Source organism: Xyrauchen texanus, chromosome 2, assembly GCF_025860055.1.
Source record: "Xyrauchen texanus isolate HMW12.3.18 chromosome 2, RBS_HiC_50CHRs, whole genome shotgun sequence".
Classification (NCBI taxonomy): domain Eukaryota; kingdom Metazoa; phylum Chordata; class Actinopteri; order Cypriniformes; family Catostomidae; genus Xyrauchen; species Xyrauchen texanus.
Window position 1 is genome coordinate 56,304,339 of NC_068277.1, and position 22,596 is coordinate 56,326,934.

Genomic DNA, 22,596 nt, shown 5'->3' on the forward strand with positions numbered 1-22,596 from the left:
TGGACATGGAGGAATCTTCAAAACCTATAAACGGCTTCAGGAAGTAGCATTTTGGCCAGGCATGTGGTCTGATGTGAAACGGCATGTGAAAACCTATGCAAAATGTCAAACCTTAAAAAGTGATAATCAAAAACTGGCTGGAAAACAACAACAAATCACTACCACCCTCCCAAACCAAATGCTAGGAGTCGACATCATGGGCCCGTTACCAAGAAGTTCAAGCCGAAATGAGTAACTGCTTGTCTTTGTCGATTATTATTCCCGATGGGTTGAGTTGTTCCCCATTCGTAATGCCACTGCCCAGAATGTTGCCTATGTCTTCCGAAAAGAAATCCTGACACGGTGGGGTGTGCCAGACTTCATCCTCTCAGATAGGGGTGTTCAGTTTGTCTCATCTGTATTCAGAGCATTATGTGAGAACTGGAGTATTACTCCCAAATTAACTACAGCTTACCACCCACAAACCAACATGACTGAAAGAGTGAATCGAACTCTCAAGAACATGATGGCAGCCTATGTGGACGACAATCACCAGAGGTGGGACCAGTTCTTACCAGAATTCCGATTCGCCCTGAATTCAGCCGTTCAAGAGACCACTGGACTATCCCCAGCAGAGCTCCAGCTTGGCAGGAAACTCCAAAGTCCAATGGACAAAATACTTCATGGGCCTAATCTTCAGGGCATTGGTGGCTCAGCGGTTAAGGCTCTGGGTTACTGACTAGAAGGTCAGGGGTTCAAGCCCCAATACCACCAAGACACCACTGTTGGGCCCTTGAGCAAGGCCCTTGAACCTATCTGCTCCAGGGGCGCCATATCATGGCTGACCCTGCACTCTGACCCCAGCTTAGCTGGGATATATGAAAAATAAATAATTTCACCATGTATGCAGAAATGTATGTATAATGTGTGACAATTTATTTTATTTTTATTTAATCTAAATCCAGACGCTGCCTCCTATGATGTGGTTCATCATCTTAATAATCTGCAAACTCAAGCCAAAGAAAACTGCAAGAAAGCCAGGATGAGACAACTGACAAACTACAACAAAAATGGGTGACATTCAAAAACAAGGAACGTGTATGGTTGCGTAACTTTCCCCAGTCTAGCGCACAGCATAAGTTTAGTGCAAAACTAGCACCAAAATGGAAAAGTCCTTACCGTGTTCTCAAGCAGCTGGGTCCTTTGAACTATCAAATAGCCCTGGAAGACACTGGGAAAGATGTTCGTATGGCTCATGTCTGCAATTTGAAAATGTGTTATCCAACGGCTGCTGAGTTAGAATTACAGGAAAAGGAAAAAACTCCTTGATATATTTCAAGAAGCCTCGGAGGATTAAGATTTTTATCTTTTTCTCTCTTCTAAACAAACATGGGTTGTTTTCTTCTAGAGGGGGAGAGTGTGGCAGTGCAGAAAATCTGTGCCACTATCAGCGGTTACGTTTTACTTTCACTTTCCATTGCCGTGAATGGGTGGAGTAATTCAATTAATGGCGGAGGGAAAAATGTATAAGGAAGTGTGACGCACCTGGAAGAGGGGTTCATCGGTTAGATTGAATGCAAGGTTTTCCAGTAGAGAGAGGGTAGGTGTTTATGAAAAGACGGCAGCTTGTCAATCAGATGCTTCCTGTGTGTGATGTCTGGTGCAGCGCGAGATTCGACTGAAGCGTTGCACTTCCAGATTGACTGATTTTCGAGGAGAGCTGTCCTGAAGACAAGTCAAGGCTGCTTATACACATATCTAGATCTACACTCTCTTTAGCTGCCATCCTGACAGCAAATTGGTCAGTACCTCTACGCCGCCATTACACTCACACCTACACACTTGACTTCCACTTTCGCACATTCCGTGCGCTTGGGTGTTTTCGTGGATATTGCTGCTCATTAAGATTGTTGTTGGAAGGAGTTTTTTCTATTACTATTTTACCAACGAAGTGTATCCAATGTGTGTTTTTTTTTTTTTAGCAAATTTAGGAATGAAAGTGGACACGAATCTGCAAGCTTGGATTAACGTGACGCGTTTTCTGCTTTGATTATAACCCAGGTCTTTTTTCTGTTGTTTTGGACATTGTGGAATAAATTCCCCCCTGTGTACTGAAAAATTCTGAGACTATTATTGTGTAACAGGTGGTTCTATTTTTTTTGCTATCCTGGGTTAATCAAACTTTTGATGGGAATAATCCTGTCTGGCGCCCGAAGAGCTCTTTAAAATAATTTATTTATGTTGGGGCGGCCGCTCATTTTAGCTTATCGTGGCCGACCCACCGGCCCGCTCAGTTCTCCCGATGGCCAGTCTGCCCCTTCTCGGCCCCAAAGTGCGTCGGCCCACCGGTATGCCAGATTACCAGTCCAGCCCTGTCTGGGGTCCACAAAAGCAAATTATTTCATTTTTAAATGTGATTGGGACATTCTCCATCTTTGGTCCAGGTAGGCACTGATCCCAGTGTTGAGATAATTGACCTCTCTTTAAACATCTCTATGTCTTTGTTTGACAAACGGCAGGCGGGGGGCGTATTCAGAAAGCTGTTTTGAAAACTTTGTTTATTTGTGCAATTCCATTCATGTGTCTCCATGAATGTGACCTTGGACATACCCTGATAATGGGTATTTATTCCTTCTACACAACTGACCTTATCTTTATTTATTTGTGTTTGAACAATCATCATATTTGCCTAACTTCATAGCAGCCTACATTTCATAGTAAAAGAAGAATGTGCTGTAAATATAATTAATATAGACATTTGTCAACAGCAATCAATTTAATTATTTCAGTAAAATATATTATTTACTTTTTTGGTATAGTAACTGATATTATAATGATATTGGAGTGACGACTGATGCTATGTTTTGGAGGGAATCATTTTACATTTCTTTTTCAGCAAAGCTCTAATGCAATCAATAAACCTCATTGATTTTTTTTTTATTGGGATAAACGTTGCATTGAAACCAAACCTCTGGGACTCTATTCTGTTTTTTTTTTTTTAGGGCTCAAAATAGACAGTCTTTAGTAAAAAAAAATATATATATAAAACAAAACAACTCAGTAAATGTGAATCTGATAAATAATTAAAGCATGAAATTATGAATTTAAAGGTCCACAAACGTTCTGAATTGTAGCAAATGAACATAATGAGTGAAAATGAACCAAGACCTATTAAAGCTATACTCCAAGGAGTAGGCCATTAACTTTCATTTAATTAATTGCTGCTGGAACAAAGATTAACACAGGCAATGCTCATTCACCTAACCACAAAATGATCAGTTTTTCGTAACAGTGACCGGGCTGCGTGTGCAATTTGAGACACTTTTAGTGTGCCATAGCTTGTAAAATCACCTCACTGTAGTACAGTAAAATGTCTTTCCCTTACATGGCTTGAAACTCTCCTTTTGAGGCTAAAGAAAAACACAAAACATGTACTGTATATAAATGGTGAATCAGTTTTAAGTGCACAACTTGAAGATGATGTGTGAAGATACTTAGAATTATAAACCTTGCCAAGACATAAATACTGTTGTAGTATTGTATTATTATGCTTCCACAACATGGACATACTTTGTAAATATGTTGTGCCATAATTATGCTTTAATAAAGCAATAAGCTGCGAGAGACCACAAATTGCAGTCATTTTAGACAGAGTTCCTTTTCAATACTTGCATGTGTTAAAAATCCAACAATTTTTCAAACATCTTATACTGCAGTGCTTCGTACATTTTCCTATTGGAAAAGCTGATTATTGTTGTACTAAATTAATGTTAATTCATGATCAACATTCATGGATGTATTCATAAATTAAATCCCAGAGTGTAATCAGTGCTGATAGAGTGATTTAAATATTTAAAACATTTGAGCTTTTTATTGCTGTCACTTAATTTCAGAAGGGAACCTTGATCAAGGTGATAAAACGTGGAAATCTCCAACTGTGGTGTCTACTGGAGACTCATTAACAAAAACAGTAGAAATAGTAAAACACTTTGGTATTCTGTATGTGCAGAGTGCATTGCATGGCACAGGTGTTTTTTCTGAGATGTTTTATAATAGAATCTAAATTAGACTCTAGTTAAAAAGATCCCTGTTCACTGAATTCAATCTGGAGCCATTTTGCTCTATAGATCGTCTGCTTTATTTCAGCAGAAGAGTGTTACATATGGCACATTATCATACTGGGCCACTTTTTCTTTTGCAATGTGAGAACATTTACTTTCCTAAAGTGACAATATTCTATAATTTTAGTGCACCCTAAACCCCTATTATAAGGTAAATTCAGCCATTTATACCTACTAAAAAATCACGTGATGTTTTTTGGGTTCATTATCTGTCTGTGTATTACTGCTAACAAAGAAATTCAGAGTGAATTAAAATGATAGATCACAGAACAGAACAACTGTTCAAGAGAAAAAAAAACGAGAATTTATCACATGTATGAGGGATCTAGGAGGGACCTTTTACATTTAATAAAATTAAAACAGAAAGTTTGAAGTTGTATTACAGTATATTTGTAAGGTCTCAGAATGTGGTATATTTTCTCTCGCTTTAGAATCCATTTGTTAAGGACATGGTTGCATTCCATTCAGAAAATAATTTAGATGCCTTTTAAAATCCTGTTTCAGTGGCATATCTTGTTTCAGTGGCATACCCAAAATTAAAGGCTTATAACTCTACAAAAAAAAAAAAAACAGTAGATTATGATAAACTATGAGACTCTCAGCCTAAGAAACTGCTGGAAAAAAAAAAAAAACTTGAGCCAAAAATTACATTTTGTCTAATTGTTATTTTAAAATATATATATCCACCCTTGGAGTCACTAGTTTGAATCCAGGGCATGCTGAGTGACTCCAGCCAGGTCTCCTAAGCAACCAAATTGTCCCTGTTGCTAGGGAGGGTAGAGGTACATGGTAACCTCCTCGTGGTCACTATAATGTGGTTCCTTGGTGGGGTGCATGGTGAGTTGTGCATGGCAACACGCTCAAGCCACGTGATAAGATGCATGGATTGACGGTTACAGACACGGAGGCAACTGAGATTCATCCTCCGCCACCTCCGACACAATGAGGACTTGGAGCACATTGGGAATTGGGCATTCCAAATTGGTGGAGAAAATGTATACATGTATCTCAAGGTGTAAATAAGCTAGCTCCGAAAAACTGTTGTTACCTCTAAAATGTTGTGTTGATTCGACAAAGCAAGCAACAGTTATAGCTTTACAAATAGAATTTATCCAAGTGTCCTAGTAACGAGATCTCATTCAGTATTCTGTGTCATTTGAGCCATCATTGAGTCTGTGTCATGTACTTGGTGCCATCTCCTGTGGCCATATGTAACTACAGTGTACGATCCTCTCTGACAATATTTTTATGACTTCCACATTTGGTTGCAGCGATCTGAATCCTAATATGATTGGTTTAGTGTTCCATGACACTGGACAATGTACTTCATAAATTCAGATTAAGTAATCTGATCCAGGAAAGCTAACGTGTTTTTAGCCGGATAGCACATTATGTGCTGTGTGCACATTGTGCTTTGTGTGGATTATCTAATGACTCTGCAGCTGAGTGTGTTTTGTGCGGGCTCGTTTTAATGTGAATCCCCTCCTCTAAGTAGTACTTTGTGAATTATTATTTTTTTTTTCATAAGTTAGAAGTGAAAACATGGTTTATAAGCAACACCATATGTAAACACCGGTTTACATATGGCAATTATGTCAAAGATATGTACTTATCTATTACTCGCTATATTTTTTTGGCATGTAAAACAAAAAGGCTGCTTGTATTCTACTCATAGAGGGCTTTTCAAGAACATATGACACTGCAAATTGGTTTAGTTTTGGTAATAATGCCTATATGCATTGTAAATTACAATCTTAAAAACAATACCTATTTTTTGTGTAGGTCAAGAATGTCATTATTAATATTTTGCCAGCAGGCCAATTCGAGCTTAAAGAGTTAAAATGAGGAAGAAAATATTGCAGAATTGTAATTTAAGTAAGTATATCTAACTTGAAATGAATTTCAGTATGATTTTTTTTTAAATAAATTTGCATAATATGCTTATGTAAATATTTGTTTTGTTGCTTGTTCGACAAATTATATTTTACATTTTGTGATTAAGTTGAATTTCTTTAAAAACAATTCAGTAGATTTCTCTTCCAGACATTCCAATTAAAATTCAAAATACTGGGGGGCACGTCCTGAGGCTAGCTCGGCTTTCATTGGAGTGATTGTGAGGGCTTCTTCTGGCGGAGGGGCTAAGTGCAGCACTCTAGTATTGCATCCAATCAGGCAGGTAGCACTCTTCATTCTTGGTCCACCCCGATTCTCTTCATAAACACTGCCACAGATGAGACATGCTTAGTGAATATAGCTCAAAGTTTCACATCTGGGATATGAGTGAAATGGGAGAACCAGCAACAATAACCAGACCTCTGATATCCTCCAAGCGCAACAAAAGCATAAGGAAGAATCCAAGAAGGATTTATTCCCCATACCAGGATGATAATGGGTGAGTGTGATAAAACTGCCTTTTTTGCCAAAATCTCTACGCAAGTTACATTGACTGAAGTTCACACCTGACACCAAAAGACTATATTATTCAGTCTCATAGGTGTGTTTATTTATTCTTGACATTTTTATTAGGAATATTTATGCTGTGCTGCATCCAGTGGTCTGGGCATCCAGGTTTTTTGGCTGCGGAAAAAATATTATATTCCTCTTCTCTTGTTTAAAAGTAAATAAATCTTCCAAATTTGTGGATTAAGAATAACTTTTGTATATATTTTTCTGTATTTTGTTATTTTAAGTCTTTAAGGAATTTTAAATATACACATCCTTATTGTATACTGTGCATGTAATGGTCTTATTTTGGATGTACTGTATGTTGATCAGTTGCTTTGTGTATGCAGTGCTTAATATTCCTTCACATAAATATGCCTAAAGTGGGATTGTTACCGATTTACAATCTTATAACGAAGTAAAAGAGAACACATTTTTCATCGTTTTTAATTTTTGTAGATTCAAATAGATACAATATTAAATACAGCTAGATGTTTGTAAATCCAGTTCAGCATCTTCCATAGGGTGTATGTATTGATCTATTTAGCAACATCAAATAACAGTAAATTGCAAGCAAAAAAAAAAAGTCCACTTACATTTTGCATTTTCGTATTTTCTTTTAAAATGTTACAAAGTTGCATTATGGTTTCAAAAGTACTGTATGGGAAAAAAATTTAATTATGTTACTATAAGATTAATTTAAGCGATCTTTGATCTCTCTGGTTGTTTCAGATTGCCTGATGATGAGGATAAGGATGGAGAGAGTGGACAGTACTGATCCAGAGGAGATGTTCCAGAACATTCAGCTACAAAAGGAAATGATTGCCAACATCCGAACCAAACCCTGGCCAATAAGATGCAAGCTAAAAGTGCTTAAGACCAAACCGATTTCAAAGCAATGTCATCAGAATTTATGAAATTTATTAAGGATGATAGTTGTATTTTTTTGTAGTGGACAAGTGCGCATGACGTAAGAAAATAAGGATAATATCACTGTGGTTCCCCGTCTGTCGCTCACATCGACGTTGTGTCAAAGAAGCGACACTAGGGGTCCCTCTTGAGTGCCGAAAATGCCTCTGATCTATGAAAAATGCCAATGGGAATTAGGCAGACCATATTTGCATATAAAAGCGTGCAAATACGTCGAGTTCATTCAGAAATTTTCTTCGGAGCCGATGATCGTGTTGCAGTCAGCTGCGAATTCACACACCTGTTCCTGTTTTCCTCTGACACTTGCCTGTTGGATTTGACGGCACCCTTTCTACTTCTCTGCACGGCAGTGCAGTTTGCCCCTGGGCGCTTCGACAGTGCAAGAAACTTAGAGTTTTATAAAAGAGTGACTTTCTCTGAAATAGTTATTTCTTCAAAAAGAGCAATACCGTTGAACGTCCTTTTCAGGACGCGTCTTTATAAAGATGCCCTTCCGCCCCTGCATAGTTCCAGGATGCGGTAGAGTGCTCTCCGCTTCAGATGGCCACAGGTGTTGTCTCGTGTGTCTGGGTTGCGATCACACCGAGGCAGCATTTGTGGAAGGTTCATGTTCTCACTCCAGCCGCCCCCCACATTGCTCCTTATTCCCACGGGATTGAGGACGGCAGCGGCTGCAGCTCCGCCGGGTACGCCCCCTCTGACCTCCCACCCCCTGGCCAGCCTGCCTATCCTCTAGAGCTCGAGGTGGATGAGCTCGCAGCTGCATCTGAGACTCCCTGGGCTGCCGCCTTCGGGCCTGCATGCCCAGGCTGAGGCCAACGCGCAGATGTCCACCATCGTCACTGACGGCCAAAGCCTACAGTGCTGCCGGACACGCCGCTTTTGCCCTGCATGCCATGGCCCTCCTCAAGTCCACCAGGCCAAGGCACTCAAAGATCCACACGGGGGTAGTCCTGATCCCGACGTGCTGCAGGAACTGCACTCAGCAACCGAACTCGCCCTTAGAGCCACGAAGCTCACTCGGGCAGGTGATGGCCACACTCGTGGTCCAGGAACGTCACCTGTGGCTGAACTTGGTCGAGGCTCCTAGGCGCTCCTGAGGTGATCGACCCAGGGACCAAGACGTTAGCTCCGGAGCAGGTAAGCAGACTGCTCCGTCCACCGGTGGAGGGCTGGGAGGAGAGTCTTTGTTGGATTTATTTAATTTGTCCACATTCTCAATAAAAGATCTATTTCCATTGTCTCTGGGTCACCTGGCCTGCAAATACCATTCTCGCAGCACTCTGCCGCCACACCTCAACAGTCCCGGCACACTGGATACGGACCCTCCGTCCTCAGCCCCATGACTGTTTCCCGGCCGGCCGGTTCTGACGAGTCCAGAGGATGCTGCTACAGGACCTCCTCCTCAATCACGAACCCGCCCCCTGCCGGGAGTGCGGAGCAAGGTAAGTGCTTTGAGTCTTTTCTGAGCACTAGAGCCTCGGGATGTGTCCGCACCTCCTGACGCCATACTACCTGCTCTGTCCCGCTGCGAATCCCCGGCGGGTACGTCAAAAATAATCTTCCCTTTGGTGCCCCAAGCACGGAGCTTGGATGTGTGGCTTTCACTTCCCCACCTGTCACGCTGGCTGGCCCAGACCATCCGACTCAGATATGCAATTCAGTTTGCCAGGCCCCCACCCCCCTTCACGGGCGTCCGCTTCTCCGCAGTACATAGCGGACATGCCAAATCCCTGCGCGTGGAACTCACTACTCTTCTACTCAAAGACGTGATTTAGCCGCTTGGGGCTTCAGGTCAACTGAGAAAAGGGCAAACTCACCACGGTTCAGAGTATCTCTTTTCTCGGCATGGAGTTAGACTCCGTATCGATGTTAGCATGTCTCACCAACGAGCGTGCACAGTCAGTGCTGGACTGCCTAGCCACCTTCAGGCCAGGCACAACGGTCCCTTTAAAATTTTACAGAGGCTCCTGGGGCATATGGCGTCCTCCTCGGTGGTTGCGCCACTGGGGTTGATGCATATGAGACCGCTTCAGCACTGGCTTCAGACTCGAGTCTCAAGACGTTCATGGCGCCACGGCATGCACTGGGTAACAATCACCCCCGCCTGCCACCAAACGTTCAAACCCTGGACAGACCTCTACCTTTTACAGGCAGGAGTGCCCCTGCAGCAGGTGTCCCAACACGTCCTGGTCACGACCGACGCCTCCAGATCGGGTTGGGGCGCAGTGTGCAATGGGCACGCAGCCGCGGGCTGTTGGAAAGGGGCCCCGCTGTGCTGGCACATCAACTGCCTAGACACTTGCCTGGAGTTCGGTCCGGCAGACACCCATGTGATCCTAAGACCGCAACCGAGCTCCGTGCCTACCACGCCCTTCAGAGACCAGGTAGTGAACCTGCAAGCGCTGCCCCTTCGTTGCTGTGTCCGGTACGTGCTTTGCGTACCTACTTGGACCGCACGCAGAGCTTTAAGCCTTCTGAGCAGCTCTTTGGCGGAAAGGGAATGCTGTCTCCAAACAGAGGCTCTCCCACTGGGTGGTGGATGCCATTTCATTGGCCTACCACAACCAGGCCATGCCCCCCCTTTGCGGGTTTGAGCACACTCAACAAGGAGTGTTGCGTCCTCATGGGCACTGGCCAGGGGCACCTCCCTGGGAGACATATGTAGAGCAGCGGGTTGGGCAACACCTAATACCTTTGCGAGATTTTACAATCTCAGGGTTGAGTCAGTATTGTCCCGTGTCTTCTCAGATCCGAGCCAGTAGAACTCTGTAACACGCTGATGAACAGATCGGCTGGATCACTTTCCCTCTGTCGAGGTAAAACTGTGCGCTTTCTCTCCCAGGAGATTCCATATATTCGGATCCCTGGATGATTCCTCCTTAGCCCTATGGGTCCGCTGACCAAATCCACTACGGGTACTCAATCTACCTGTACTGGAATAGGTGCTCCACAGATCCAGACTCCTGCGTGGACTCCACCTGTGTGTATATTCCGCGGTACGGTCCCCTTGCGAGTGGACTCACATCTCCCTTTAGGTTGTTCCAGCCAAAATCCAATTATTTTAGTGTGTAAGCAAACATTGAAAATTCATGCACCTGGCAAAGCACTACAAAAATACTCAAATTATTGGCTTACATATTACATGTTTACCACATGTCGATATATACACAGTTCCCCTTCTGTCACTCACTCAACGTTGTATTGATTGTAGTGACACAAGGGGTCTCTTCAGAGGTACGCGAGGCTCTTAGAACTTGAACTTGAGAAAAGGCCAATGTCAAGTTGGCAGACAGAATTTGCATGCCCCGCCCCAGACATATGGGTATAAAGGGAGTGGGCGAGTCTCTGTGAAGAAACAGATGGAGGCCACACATCACACCACGCCGTCGTAGCGCAGGCCTCCCCCGTCTGCTCGCCGTGGGCGTCCCCATGCAAAAACGCCAGCTCCACCTCAACCTCGGCCCAGCTCTCAGCCCCAGCGTCGAGCGCCCCGCAGGTGGCATATGCCCCTGTGTTTTGACAGGTCCGAGCCGGTAGAACTCGGTATTACGGAACAACGACCGGGTGTTCCGCGTGCACCTTGCACCCTTCGCCAAGCTGATCCAGTGCACCTTCTGAGGTGAGCCAGCAAGCTCTCGCTTCCTGGATGCTCTTCCTCCCTAGCCCTCTGGCCACAGATTCAGCGGAGGAATTCGACGCCAGACCCACCACGAGTCAGGCTTGGGCTTCACAGGCATAGTTTCCACTTCAGGCAACTCCCTGTGCTGCCCCCCGGTCGCCGTGTCTGTAGCAACTCCAACCTTATCAGGCAGGATCTACCACTGCACCATGTCCATGGGTGGCTTGACAACCCCCAAGTGTATTAACCACAAGTTACCTAACCCCAGTTTGGGCAGGTCGTGGTCTCCGCAGGGCCTTTTCCCCCTGAAAGAATAGGAACAGTAAAGGACGCCTTCCCCGACGCATCTATAGCCTTAAGATTTTAACTCTATGACGAGAAACATAAGAGCAAGAAAAGGCGCGGCTGGCCGGCTGGCTCCCATGCAAGTCATGTCCCCTGTTTCCGTATGGGTACGGGTTTACTAAGTGCTGTATATGACACCTTTTATTTGGGGCGTTGGGGAGGGTTACGTGCAGTCGACCCAGCTGATTCTAGCATGCAACAGCCTGCTTGCACCTGGCTCGGCAGCCACGTAACATGAGGTAGTGCATCCCGTATTTAAGTGGGACCCCTTGTGTCACTACAATCGACACAACGTTTACTTTTATTATCACATTTATCTATGAGATTAGTTACAATAACTGGTAAGGTTTATGCCTGATGGTATATGGAAGAGATGCATGCTACATTTTATGTGTCTTCTAATCTTTAGGTGAGTGCCCATTATTATATACACCAACCTAAAAAAAAATGTGTTTGCTTCCCCTATTACCTTGATATTGAATTTTTTGAGTTGACATAAATTATGTCGAAATTGTATTCATATAGAAACCTAGAAAGTGCCTGTTGTAATGGGTAAAGCATCTATTAAGAGCAAACGATAATAAAATTGTGCTACTTTATCTAAAGTTCACAGAACAGAAAAGCCTTCTTTTAATGGCTATATTATCTCCTACAACTGTAGTAAATTCTTAATAAATAAATAATAAATTGTGTAAATGATACGAATTGCTAAATCTCACAGTTTCTGTCTGTGTTTTAGGCAGGCCAGAGATATTGTTCTGCAGAATGAAGGCAGACTGACCAGGACGCGTGGTTACCAAGCAGCCGGGGCAGATGTAAATTTTATGCAACCTTATATATACATTCATTGGGTTATTTTTGTATACAAGTTCACATTTTCAGCTTTAGACAGAATATGTTTTTTCAAAAGTTGAAAGTAAGTGCTAACTCTAAAAACATTATCAGGAAAGACAATACAATTAGTATAAAGCTTTTGGCACTAAAAATAGTGTATTTTTAGTGTATCTTAATTTTGTAATATATGATCATTTTCCACCATGTCTATGGCCCCCTGTCTGAAATGCTCGGTTTTGGCCTCAGAGTGTCTCCTTTAAACAGCCACCGTTATGATTGGTTAACATCGTTAACTTATAACTTTTGTAATTATAAGATACAAAAATACATAGCACATACATAGCCAAAGCATGATGAAAAAGATGCGCACGGTATAATCCTGCACTGAGGCACACATCACCGCAAAAAATGTAAACGACCAATGACGTTCATCTAGTGCATGTTTTTACACGCCAACAATTAAAAATAGCACATATGGATGCAAGAGCCCATCCGGGACACATTTGTGCTCAAAACAGCTAGATGCAGAGCAGCTGAACGAAACAGAACGAGATCTCCTTTTCAGAGTTATAACTACACACCGCATCATAAAAGTGGTGCGAGACATGACAACGGTCAAAGAAGTCCATCTAGTGCATGTTTACATACAAAAATAATAAAAAATAGTCCAGTTAATAGTTCCCTTTGGTGTCCAGGAATAGTTAGTAGAGAGTCGTTTTAGCATCTTGGTTTCAATAAATGCATTGGGGATTAAGTTTTCTGAAATGTACAGTATATTTTATAGTAGAATGACATCTTGTATGTTAAAAATAACATTTGACCGCTCATGACATGACCCCTTTAATATAATCTCAAATCATGCGACTTCTTTAGAAGTGATGCTTTCTAATACTTCTATAAATATTTAGAGTTACATTTTTCACCTGGCGGATGATATAATACTTAAAACATCTCATAAACTCACTCGAACCACATCAACCAGAATTCCATAGAGACTTGGGGATGGTCTCTTTTGATTTGGGCCAGTAAGCAACCACCCAAAACATCCTAACATCCTATTATTTTCAATATAATAAAAATTTAGCATTTAACTCTCTAACTACTTTCAACCACCTTTAATTATGCACGTTTAAGAAGTCTTCTGATGTTACACTTTAGCTTCTCTCCTTTTCTCTTTTAGTTTTTCTGATAGCACTGTGTTTATGAGATCTTCAGGTTCTGGGTCTCTCTGCCTCAGCGGCACTCCTCATCTGCTCACAGATGCTGCACTCAAATTTATGGCCTGTTGTTATAGCCCGCTTTAATTAAAAGGTCCAATGGCATTCGCCAAGGCTGCCCAAGCTAAAATTAATTCCCTTTTTAGCAAGTGGATTTGATGACAAATTATGAATTCTTTCACAAAAGACTGAAAATCAGATACCCATGCACATTGATTTAACAAATTCATGCATTTATTTATTTTCCCACTATCATCTTATACATGCACAGATCTTACTGATTCTTTAACACTCCTTGGATATAACCTTTTTTATAATTGATTTATTTGTAAATTCAATTGTTGTCTTTGATGGTTTTGTCATCATATGGATATACATATTTTGTTATGTTTACAGTTGCTGAAGAAGATTTCAAGAATCCTTTACAACATTGTTGTTCTGTTTATTCCATGGGAGATGAGGATTAAAAAGATTGAAAGTAAATAATACAATATACTATTATTTATTATGTAAAATGTTCTGTGTCTGCTATCGTTAAGAGGGTATTAGGAAACATGTACCCACGAACAAATGTAAACACGAAATGCTCTCCTCAGCCAATTTTGCTTCCATAAGTGTATGTTACGGTGACCCAGTAGTGCACAACACAACGAAATTCAAAAAGCAAACATAAGTTCACAACACAACGGAAACAAGCCACAACACAACGCAAAAAAGCCGCAACACAACGGAAACAAGCCACAACACAACGCAAAAAAGCCGCAACACAACGGAAACAAGCCACAACACAACGAAATAGCCACAACACAACGGAATAGCCACAACACAACGGAATAGCCACAACACAACGGAAATGCTCCCGACCACTAGGGGGACAGGTGGTCTCCGGAAACGGTAAATTGCTCTCAATCTCCCATGCGTTATCGCTGGCGGTCTGGATTAGTGATGGGCAATCCGGCTCTTTTCCGTGAGTCGGCTCGTTTGACTCAGCTCACTGAAAAGAGCCGGCTCTTTTGGCTCACAAATGGCTCTTTAAAAAAAAATGTTTTCTCTATGATAGGTGTGAAAACAATTCTAATTCAATTATTAAATGAAATCATACTAGCAGTGTCTCACAATTTCTTTAAAAATGCATTGATTTGTTATGAAAAAATAATACTATTAAGCATTTGCATTAGAACTATTTAATGTATAGAAACAACATTCAAAACAAATACAATCTGAACATAATAGAACACATATTAAAGAAAAAGCTGTTTCTCGAAGCTCCGCTAGCTTCACAGTTGGGTGCACAGTTCACATATGTTTCCAAGTGAAACAGGATATTCAATGAGAAATCACATAGGGTGGGATTTTATTTGATCCATTGGTTGAAGGATGTTCTAAATTGTGCAAGCCGTCCGGATGCATTTTCCTCATTAATTTCTTTCATAGACGTTTAATAAAATCCTTCATAAAAGAGTTGTGAGCCATGAATCAAACCAACCAGCTCCGAGGTGATTCACAACATCACCAAATTTGTACTGAGGGCACAAACTACAATCCTATGAAGCATTACGAATGATGTCATTGAATAAAAAATTATGGGAATATATATAAAATTATTTATTTTTGGTTGTTGATTATCAGGGTTGGGATGGATAATTTGAAAATGTATTTCACTGCAGATTACGGAATACATGCTGTAAAATGTTATTTGTAACATATTCCGTTAAATTACTCAAGGTCAGTAACGAATTCTAAATATTTTGGATTACTTCTTCAGCACTGGTAGATTTTTTTTTCCTTGTTTTGACTATAAAAACTCTGCCAGTACAGTAAGACAAAATAGACATGTTAAAAATACATTCTCTGAAAAACCTAAATATCTTATGCAGTGTTGTTTCTAAAACAAGATAAATCAAACTGATCTTATTTTAAGGTTTTTTTTAATATTTTTACAGGAAAACAAATTATGATCGAACTTGAAATTTCTTGATAAAAAAGTATGATCGTGTCTGGTAACACGTGCATGTAAAATGGCTTGAAATAGCTTTTTAGCTTAGAGTAAGACTGAATTTACACAACTTTTATTTCTATTTCTTCTGCTCCAAACATACTGCAAACTAACTTTTCTGTCTGCTCATATGAATGTAACACATCATAAGAAAGTGTTTCACCACTGTTCAAATGCACTTTGGATCGCATCATTTATATGTATAAATATTTTCCATCTGAAAGAACTAAATATTAAATTAAACAAATGACAATAAAATGCTAAGTAATCTCTTCAGTAATCAAAATACTTTTTGAACGTAACTTAATTGTATTTTCTAAATTGTAACTGTAGTGGATTACAGTTACATATATTTTGTATTTTAATTATTTAATCCCGTTATATGTATTCCATTACTCCTCAACCCTGTTGATTATATGTATAGAAACAATATATTTTACTTTTATTGCTAAATATCCTGATATGTAAAAATATATAAGTATAAGTAGTTTAAGGGCGAAGGGAGACGCTCGATTATGTCATTCACAGTGCATCATGGGAGTGTGCGGTCACTCTGAGCTACATTTAGTTTCGCTGGATGCGGTTCTCTATTTGGTGAAGCTTTCTCTGCTGTACCATGAATAATGTAATTGTCTACCATGGATTCTGCTATCAAACACTATTTGTAAACGATGAAGTTGAGATAATGCAGACGGATGGCTTCAGTGGAAGCATATACCATCGATGAACAACTTCCTAGCTCATGGTGTATCTTTAAAGGTTTATAAGTTATCGTTGAAAATCAATTAGTCTATGGGATAAATGAATGGGATTTTTACTTCCTGAACCAGACTGTTATTAAGGAATAATTGATTCCGGCCCATTGAATTATTGAAAAATAATGCACACCCGAGGTGGTAATGCGGTCACGATGCGCAGCAGAGTGACCGTTACACCTTGGGTGTGCATTATTTTTCAATAATTCAATGAGTAGGAGTAAATTATTCTTCCTATACCATGGTTACCACATATTAAGACATCGTTCAGGGTTTTGTCTCAAGACATTTTCTGGTTTTTATTCCTAAAATGCTCTTGTGAGTGGAACTACTTTCTTCTGCCATGGATTCAGCATTTTGCTTTGATACAGTCTGAGCCTTTGTTGCTAGTTTGAAAAAATAATTTTAGAACAAGCAATGGAGGATAGCGAGGCTTGCACTGCTTTGCTGGAGCATCTACTGGAGTAAGGGAACCTAGGTGGTTCATGGGAGAAAACCCTATTCATTTAAATTGCCATTGGACCCATAGTAGGGGCGATGGATCGTACCCCTTATGTGGACTCCCACTTGGCCACTAACTTTGTGGCCATCTATCACTTTGCCATTACTTCAGGGTAAGTTTAATTTTCCTCTTTACCATGCCATATGGACACCTCTAGGGGCACTCAAGTTGTCATGGTCAATTCGGAGCATGCCCATGAGCCACGTACTGCTCACGGGGAATTTAGTAATGTAAACAGCATCCACAGAGCCCCTATTTGTCCACAAACTCACTAGTATTCTTGTGTCCACGAACTCGCTTCTTGTGTCCCCCTTACCCACTAGTCTTCATCATAGTCTCCCTCTTGTCTACAAACTCACTTTTTGTGTCCCACGAGCAAAGTATTCCATTCATTTTTACAGGTGTTTCGTGGACACCCCTCAGAGAGCTCCAAATGACTCAATGCAAAATTTAAAGTCTGAATTAATTCATTAAGTGCTTAATTAGCTGACTTGTGTACCTAAAATTACTAAATTTTTTAATGGCAAGAAAAGTCATTAACATGATTGTCCACAGACCACCTATTTGCTGCACTTCAAAAAATGGCACGTGGGCTCTTTTTTTGCTTAGCCATGCAGGAAATGCCCATGTACAATTTATTTTAATGGTGGCAAATACATGGTTTGTGGACAGTATGTTTTTAAGTTAATTAAACTTTTAAAAAAGTTATAATTTACTTAAATGCATTTATAGGAGTGCTTTGAGTGTCGATACATGATGTTTGATTGATGATATTGATAATAAGAAAAGCCATAAACATGATTTTCCACAGACCTATTTGCTGCACTTCAAATAAATAGCATGTGGTGCATGTGTGCATTTAATACGACAGAGAAAGAGAATAAATTGTCTGCACCAAAGCCGGTTTCGTGATGGTTGGACAGAAGGCAGCTGTTAGTTTATCACTCAGAGACATGGTGAACCGTCCCACGCTCTTTAGTTTTTGCCAGTCTCATCCACGTCCTCATCAACAGTCCAACGTTGTTGGATTACAACACAGCAAATCTCTTTCGTGGTAACATTATGTTACAGTAACACCTTAAGTATTTTTAGCAGTAATGAGCGGACTTAGCAGTCCATAAACTCTACAAGCAATAACCTTTATACACAATAACACACTATAATATTCTATATCTGCCCAGATGTAAACCTCTTGCTTAGATTGTGTGTTCATCTGTCCTTTAACTCCGACTCAGTTCCTCGAGGCTCGGGTGATGATGGGAGATCAGCTCGGCGGTATCCTTTGTATCCGTTAAAGTGTTTGGTGGAACACAGACTAATCTTAACTCATCCAGAAGTAGTACGTTGCTTCCTTGTGCAACAAGGCTACACCTGAGAGCAGTGATGTGCTGCGTCTATACACGGCATGCAAAGTCACTGGAACCAATGCCCAGAAGAATCTCGGAGGTATTTCTACTCCTGATTATATCATGGTTGAGGGGCCTTCTGTTGTGTGCCTAATTTTGAGAAAAACTGCTGTACGGCATTCAGCATATACCATAAGTCATAAATATTTTAACATGATCAAAGTCGACAAATAATTTTACCGCCTCCCGGACACACACCAAGGGTCCTCGTACCAACAGTGAGAAAGTTGTTCAATTTAGTGGGTAAATGGACAAATTGGTTGTTTTGTGGTCAGCCCTGTCCCCTACTCTGTCCGTGGACCCCCAGGGACAAACGTCACTTTAGAACTAGCAACAGTGGATGTGCTACTTTTCGGTATTGGCGTTACTGTGTGTGTGTGTGTGTGTGTGTGTGTGTGTGTGTGTGTGTGTGTGTAAGTGTGGGTGAGACGAGGATTGCGATGGTGCTTTTTTTGTTTGTCATTCTTATCCGATGTACTTAAACAATGTCTTTGTTTTAATGGGTTATTTTGTTGTGGTAACCTCTAGGGTTATTTGTAATAACTGAAATTATGTGGGAAGTGATATGCATTTATAGCCATGTATTTACTTAAACAAATAATTGCTCACCTTAGAACATCCATCAACCAATCAGAATCAAGCATTCAACAGACCCGTGGTATAAGCTCTATTATTTTTCAAGTAAACACACGGCTATGAAGTAGTTCCAGGTCTTGACCGCATAGCGTTTCCATATCACTTCGCCAATTTATTTCAGTTATTTCAAAAAGCCCTACAGGATACCACAATAAAATAACGAATTAAAACAAAGACATTGATTGGCGTAAATCAGTGAAGAACATCTCTACAATATCCTACATTTATAAAAGTTTTGGTTTGAAAGACACCCTCGTGCTCCTCGTCTCACCTGCACAACACACACACACACACACACACACACACACACACACACACACACACACACACACACACACACACACACACACACACACACACACACACACACACACGTTGGTCTACCTATCATTATGAGGACTTTCCATAGACATAATGACTTTTATACTGTACAAACTATAGATTCTATCCTCTAAACCTAACACAACCCCTAAACCTAACCCTCACAGAAAACCTGCTGCATTTTTACATTTTCAATAAAACATTGTTTAGTATGATTTTTAAGCGATTTGAATTATGGCGACACTAGAAATGTCCTCATAAATCACATTTATAGCATAATACCCTTGTAATTACTAATTTGTAACTTACAAAATTGTCCTCAGAATCACAAAAACACGCACACACACACACACACACACACACACACACACACACACACACACACACACACACACACACACACACACACATGTTGGTCTACCTATCATTATGAGGACTTTCCATAGACATAATGACTTTTATACTGTATAAACTATAGATTCTATCCTCTAAACCTAACACAACCCCTAAACCTAACCCTCACAGAAAACTTTCTGCATTTTTACATTTTCAATAAAACATTGTTTAGTATGATTTTTAAGCGATTTGAATTATGGGGACACTATAAATGTCCTCATAAATCACATTTATAGCATAATAACCTTGTAATTACCAGTTTGTAACTTACAAAATTGTCCTCGTAAATCACAAAAACATGCACACACACACACATTTTGTGTTTTGCATGTTTTATGGGGACTTTCCATACACATAATGTTTTTTATACTGTACAAACTATACATTCTATCCCCTAACCCTACCTCTAAACCTAACCCTCACAGAAAACGTTCTGCATTTTTTAATTTTCAAAAAACATAATTTAGTATGATTTATAAGCTGTTTTCCTCATGGGGACCGATAAAATGGACACTTGGTCCCCAGAAAGTGATAAATACACGCTCTCACAGACTCGCACACACAAACACACTACCTTGTTACTCCAATGCTGAAAAGCTGTGCATCCTCCGTTGCTAGTTCTAAAGTGATGTTTTCGAACTATCAACGAAGGCTTGAGCTGTATCAAAGCTAGATACACTTGATCAATGCAACCGTTTCCATATTATATTATTCTATGAAATATTATTACAGTTTCTATATAAATATCTGTGAGAAACACTATCGCGCTCCCACTCTCAGCTCTCTCACACAAATGGACACACATACATATACGCATTACGCACACACTTATGAGCGAAAAACAGAGCCGTTGTTATGGATCAACTGGGGATCATGTAAACTGGGGATGTGCATGTGCACGTGAATAATTTTACTTGCATTTTCAGCAGATTTGTTCAATGTGAATTGCCATGGAGCCAAGAAAAGGAGTTTTACACATAATACAAATTTTCTGGTATCATTATTAACCCACTTTGTATGACCAATGTCTGTTCAAATGAATCTGACACAGTTTAAAAGCGATTTGAACATGGTTTCACAGGGTAATATGGCTGCCCATGTTGACGTGGGACATTGGTTTTAATGGGAACTGGCAATTACATTTATCAGAGTAGTAAATCGCATGTGGAAGTCTTTTATTTGCAACACTAAAGCATGATGTAGCCCGGTGGTAAACTTGGCTATTATAGTGTACTGAGAACTGGGTGGATTATTATTAATCTCTCTTAATCTTAAAAACGAGTCATATGACTATTAAAAAAGTAAACGTTTATTTACTTTGAAATAAATAGTAGGAGACACCTGATTTCTAAATAAGGAAATATAAATTAATTTTACATAATTAAAAGGAGATTGATATTTGGTAATTTTATTTCGTGACAGTGAAACTAAAGTTTAAAATTTATATTATTTAGCTAAAGATTACCAAAGGTTGTATGCAGTTAGCATATATTACTTTATTTTTACTGATTTTATGTGACTAATTTTATTGGTCATTTGGGTATTTACGCTGTATTAGTCAATAGTGTTTGGCTGCAGATATTCACGTGACCTAGGGAGAGACATGTAAGAGGAAGAAAAAGTTTTTTGCCTGGCGGTCCTCGTGTGAGCACGAGACATTGACACGAGGAGAAGAAGAAAGATAAGATGCTAGAAAGTGCTGTTAACGTCGATGAAACTGAGCGCGAGGTTTCAGAGAAGATGACCGCGGACTCGGGATGTTTGTGAGCCGAGAGACTGAGTGAGAAACGAAGCCGGAGAATCCGTCTGACGGAGCGCAGGGCTCGACATTAAGGCTTGTCCGCTTGTCCGGGACAAGTGGATTTTTTGTAGGACAAGTAGAAGAGAAAATTAGTTGTCCGACCGGACAAGTTAAATTTCAAACAAAATAAAATGCCATGTTACTTCACGTTATGTGCCACTCATTACGTCTATTTTACAGATTTAATTTAATCGATTTGAAACTAACAAATTTTTTAATAAACACAAGATTTTGACGCATATCCAAGGGTTTGTGCGGACTGCATGGAACAGAGGCGCGGGCGCGAACACTTGCGTTTTCCTATCAACAGTGGAAACAACTTAAATACTCTATCATTTCTGGTCATACTGAAAATAATAATACATAATTTGCAACTACTTTTATTTGTGTAAACTCACAATAACAAGAAAACGTGCTTTTGCAAAATAAAATAAAACAATCAGGCGCGCTTTCATGGTCTCCGTGAACTGGAACTGAAACAAAATATAGTCTATGTAACGTTAGGCTAAAGCTTGAAATGTCCACTTTTAAAGAACCAATTCGAATCGAAAGAAAATAGCCTAACGTTACCGTCTGATTATGCAATCAATATGAATTTCTCTCTTAAGGCGCATCCGCTTTACATCGGAGATGGAGGTATATTTCCAGCAAACACTGATTTAGAAAACATTAAACTGCCTCGTTATTTTTTCAGGTTATAAACAGACTGTTTATAAATCACCTATAGCCTAAATTACCTCTCTGTATATGGTTCGAGAGTATGGCTCTTCTCATTCAGCACTGCGGGAAAAATATCATTACCGGGTTTGGCCAATTCTCGCGGTTTTTGACGAGGTTTTGGGCTGGAAAACCTTGCTGGCAGCAGTGGTGGAGAGTTATGTTACTTCAGGCTCCGCAGCCCGGCCAAGCTCCAGGAAAAGCTCCAAAAACAAGAAGTCACCTTAAACCAACAACATACGAATTAAAACGGGAACGAAATTTTTTAACCAAATGGAAAGATGAATTCGACTGGGTTATTTATGAAGACGGAGTAATGTTCTGTGGCGTCTGTCGGGCGCAACCCAACCTGGCTGACAAGTAAGTGACGTTAGCTAGCTAACTTAGCGTTGGCAGCTGTGTAGCTACTGTAAGCAAGCATTAAAGCATTAGTTCACCTCAAAATGAAAATTCCATCTAATTTTCTCCTCCAACTTCAAAATCGTCCGACATCTTTGTTTTATTTTATAATTATTAATAAAAAAATAATATTTCGTGACGTTTCCAACGTCGCAGACAGCACAAGACCAACAATTG

The 22,596-nt window shown here is 40.3% G+C and overlaps 1 protein-coding gene across 1 annotated transcript in view; it reads left to right on the top strand.

Moving 5' to 3' along the window:
- The first annotated feature begins 6,376 nt into the window (after positions 1–6,376).
- Positions 6,377–22,596, top strand: part of LOC127655539 (transmembrane channel-like protein 3) — a 51,327-nt gene continuing 35,107 nt past the window's right edge. Inside the window, 5 exon segments of the mRNA XM_052143430.1 lie at positions 6,377–6,492; positions 7,275–7,298; positions 7,300–7,419; positions 12,179–12,254; positions 13,887–13,968. Of these exon segments, the coding sequence (XP_051999390.1) occupies positions 6,377–6,492; positions 7,275–7,298; positions 7,300–7,419; positions 12,179–12,254; positions 13,887–13,968 (418 nt within the window).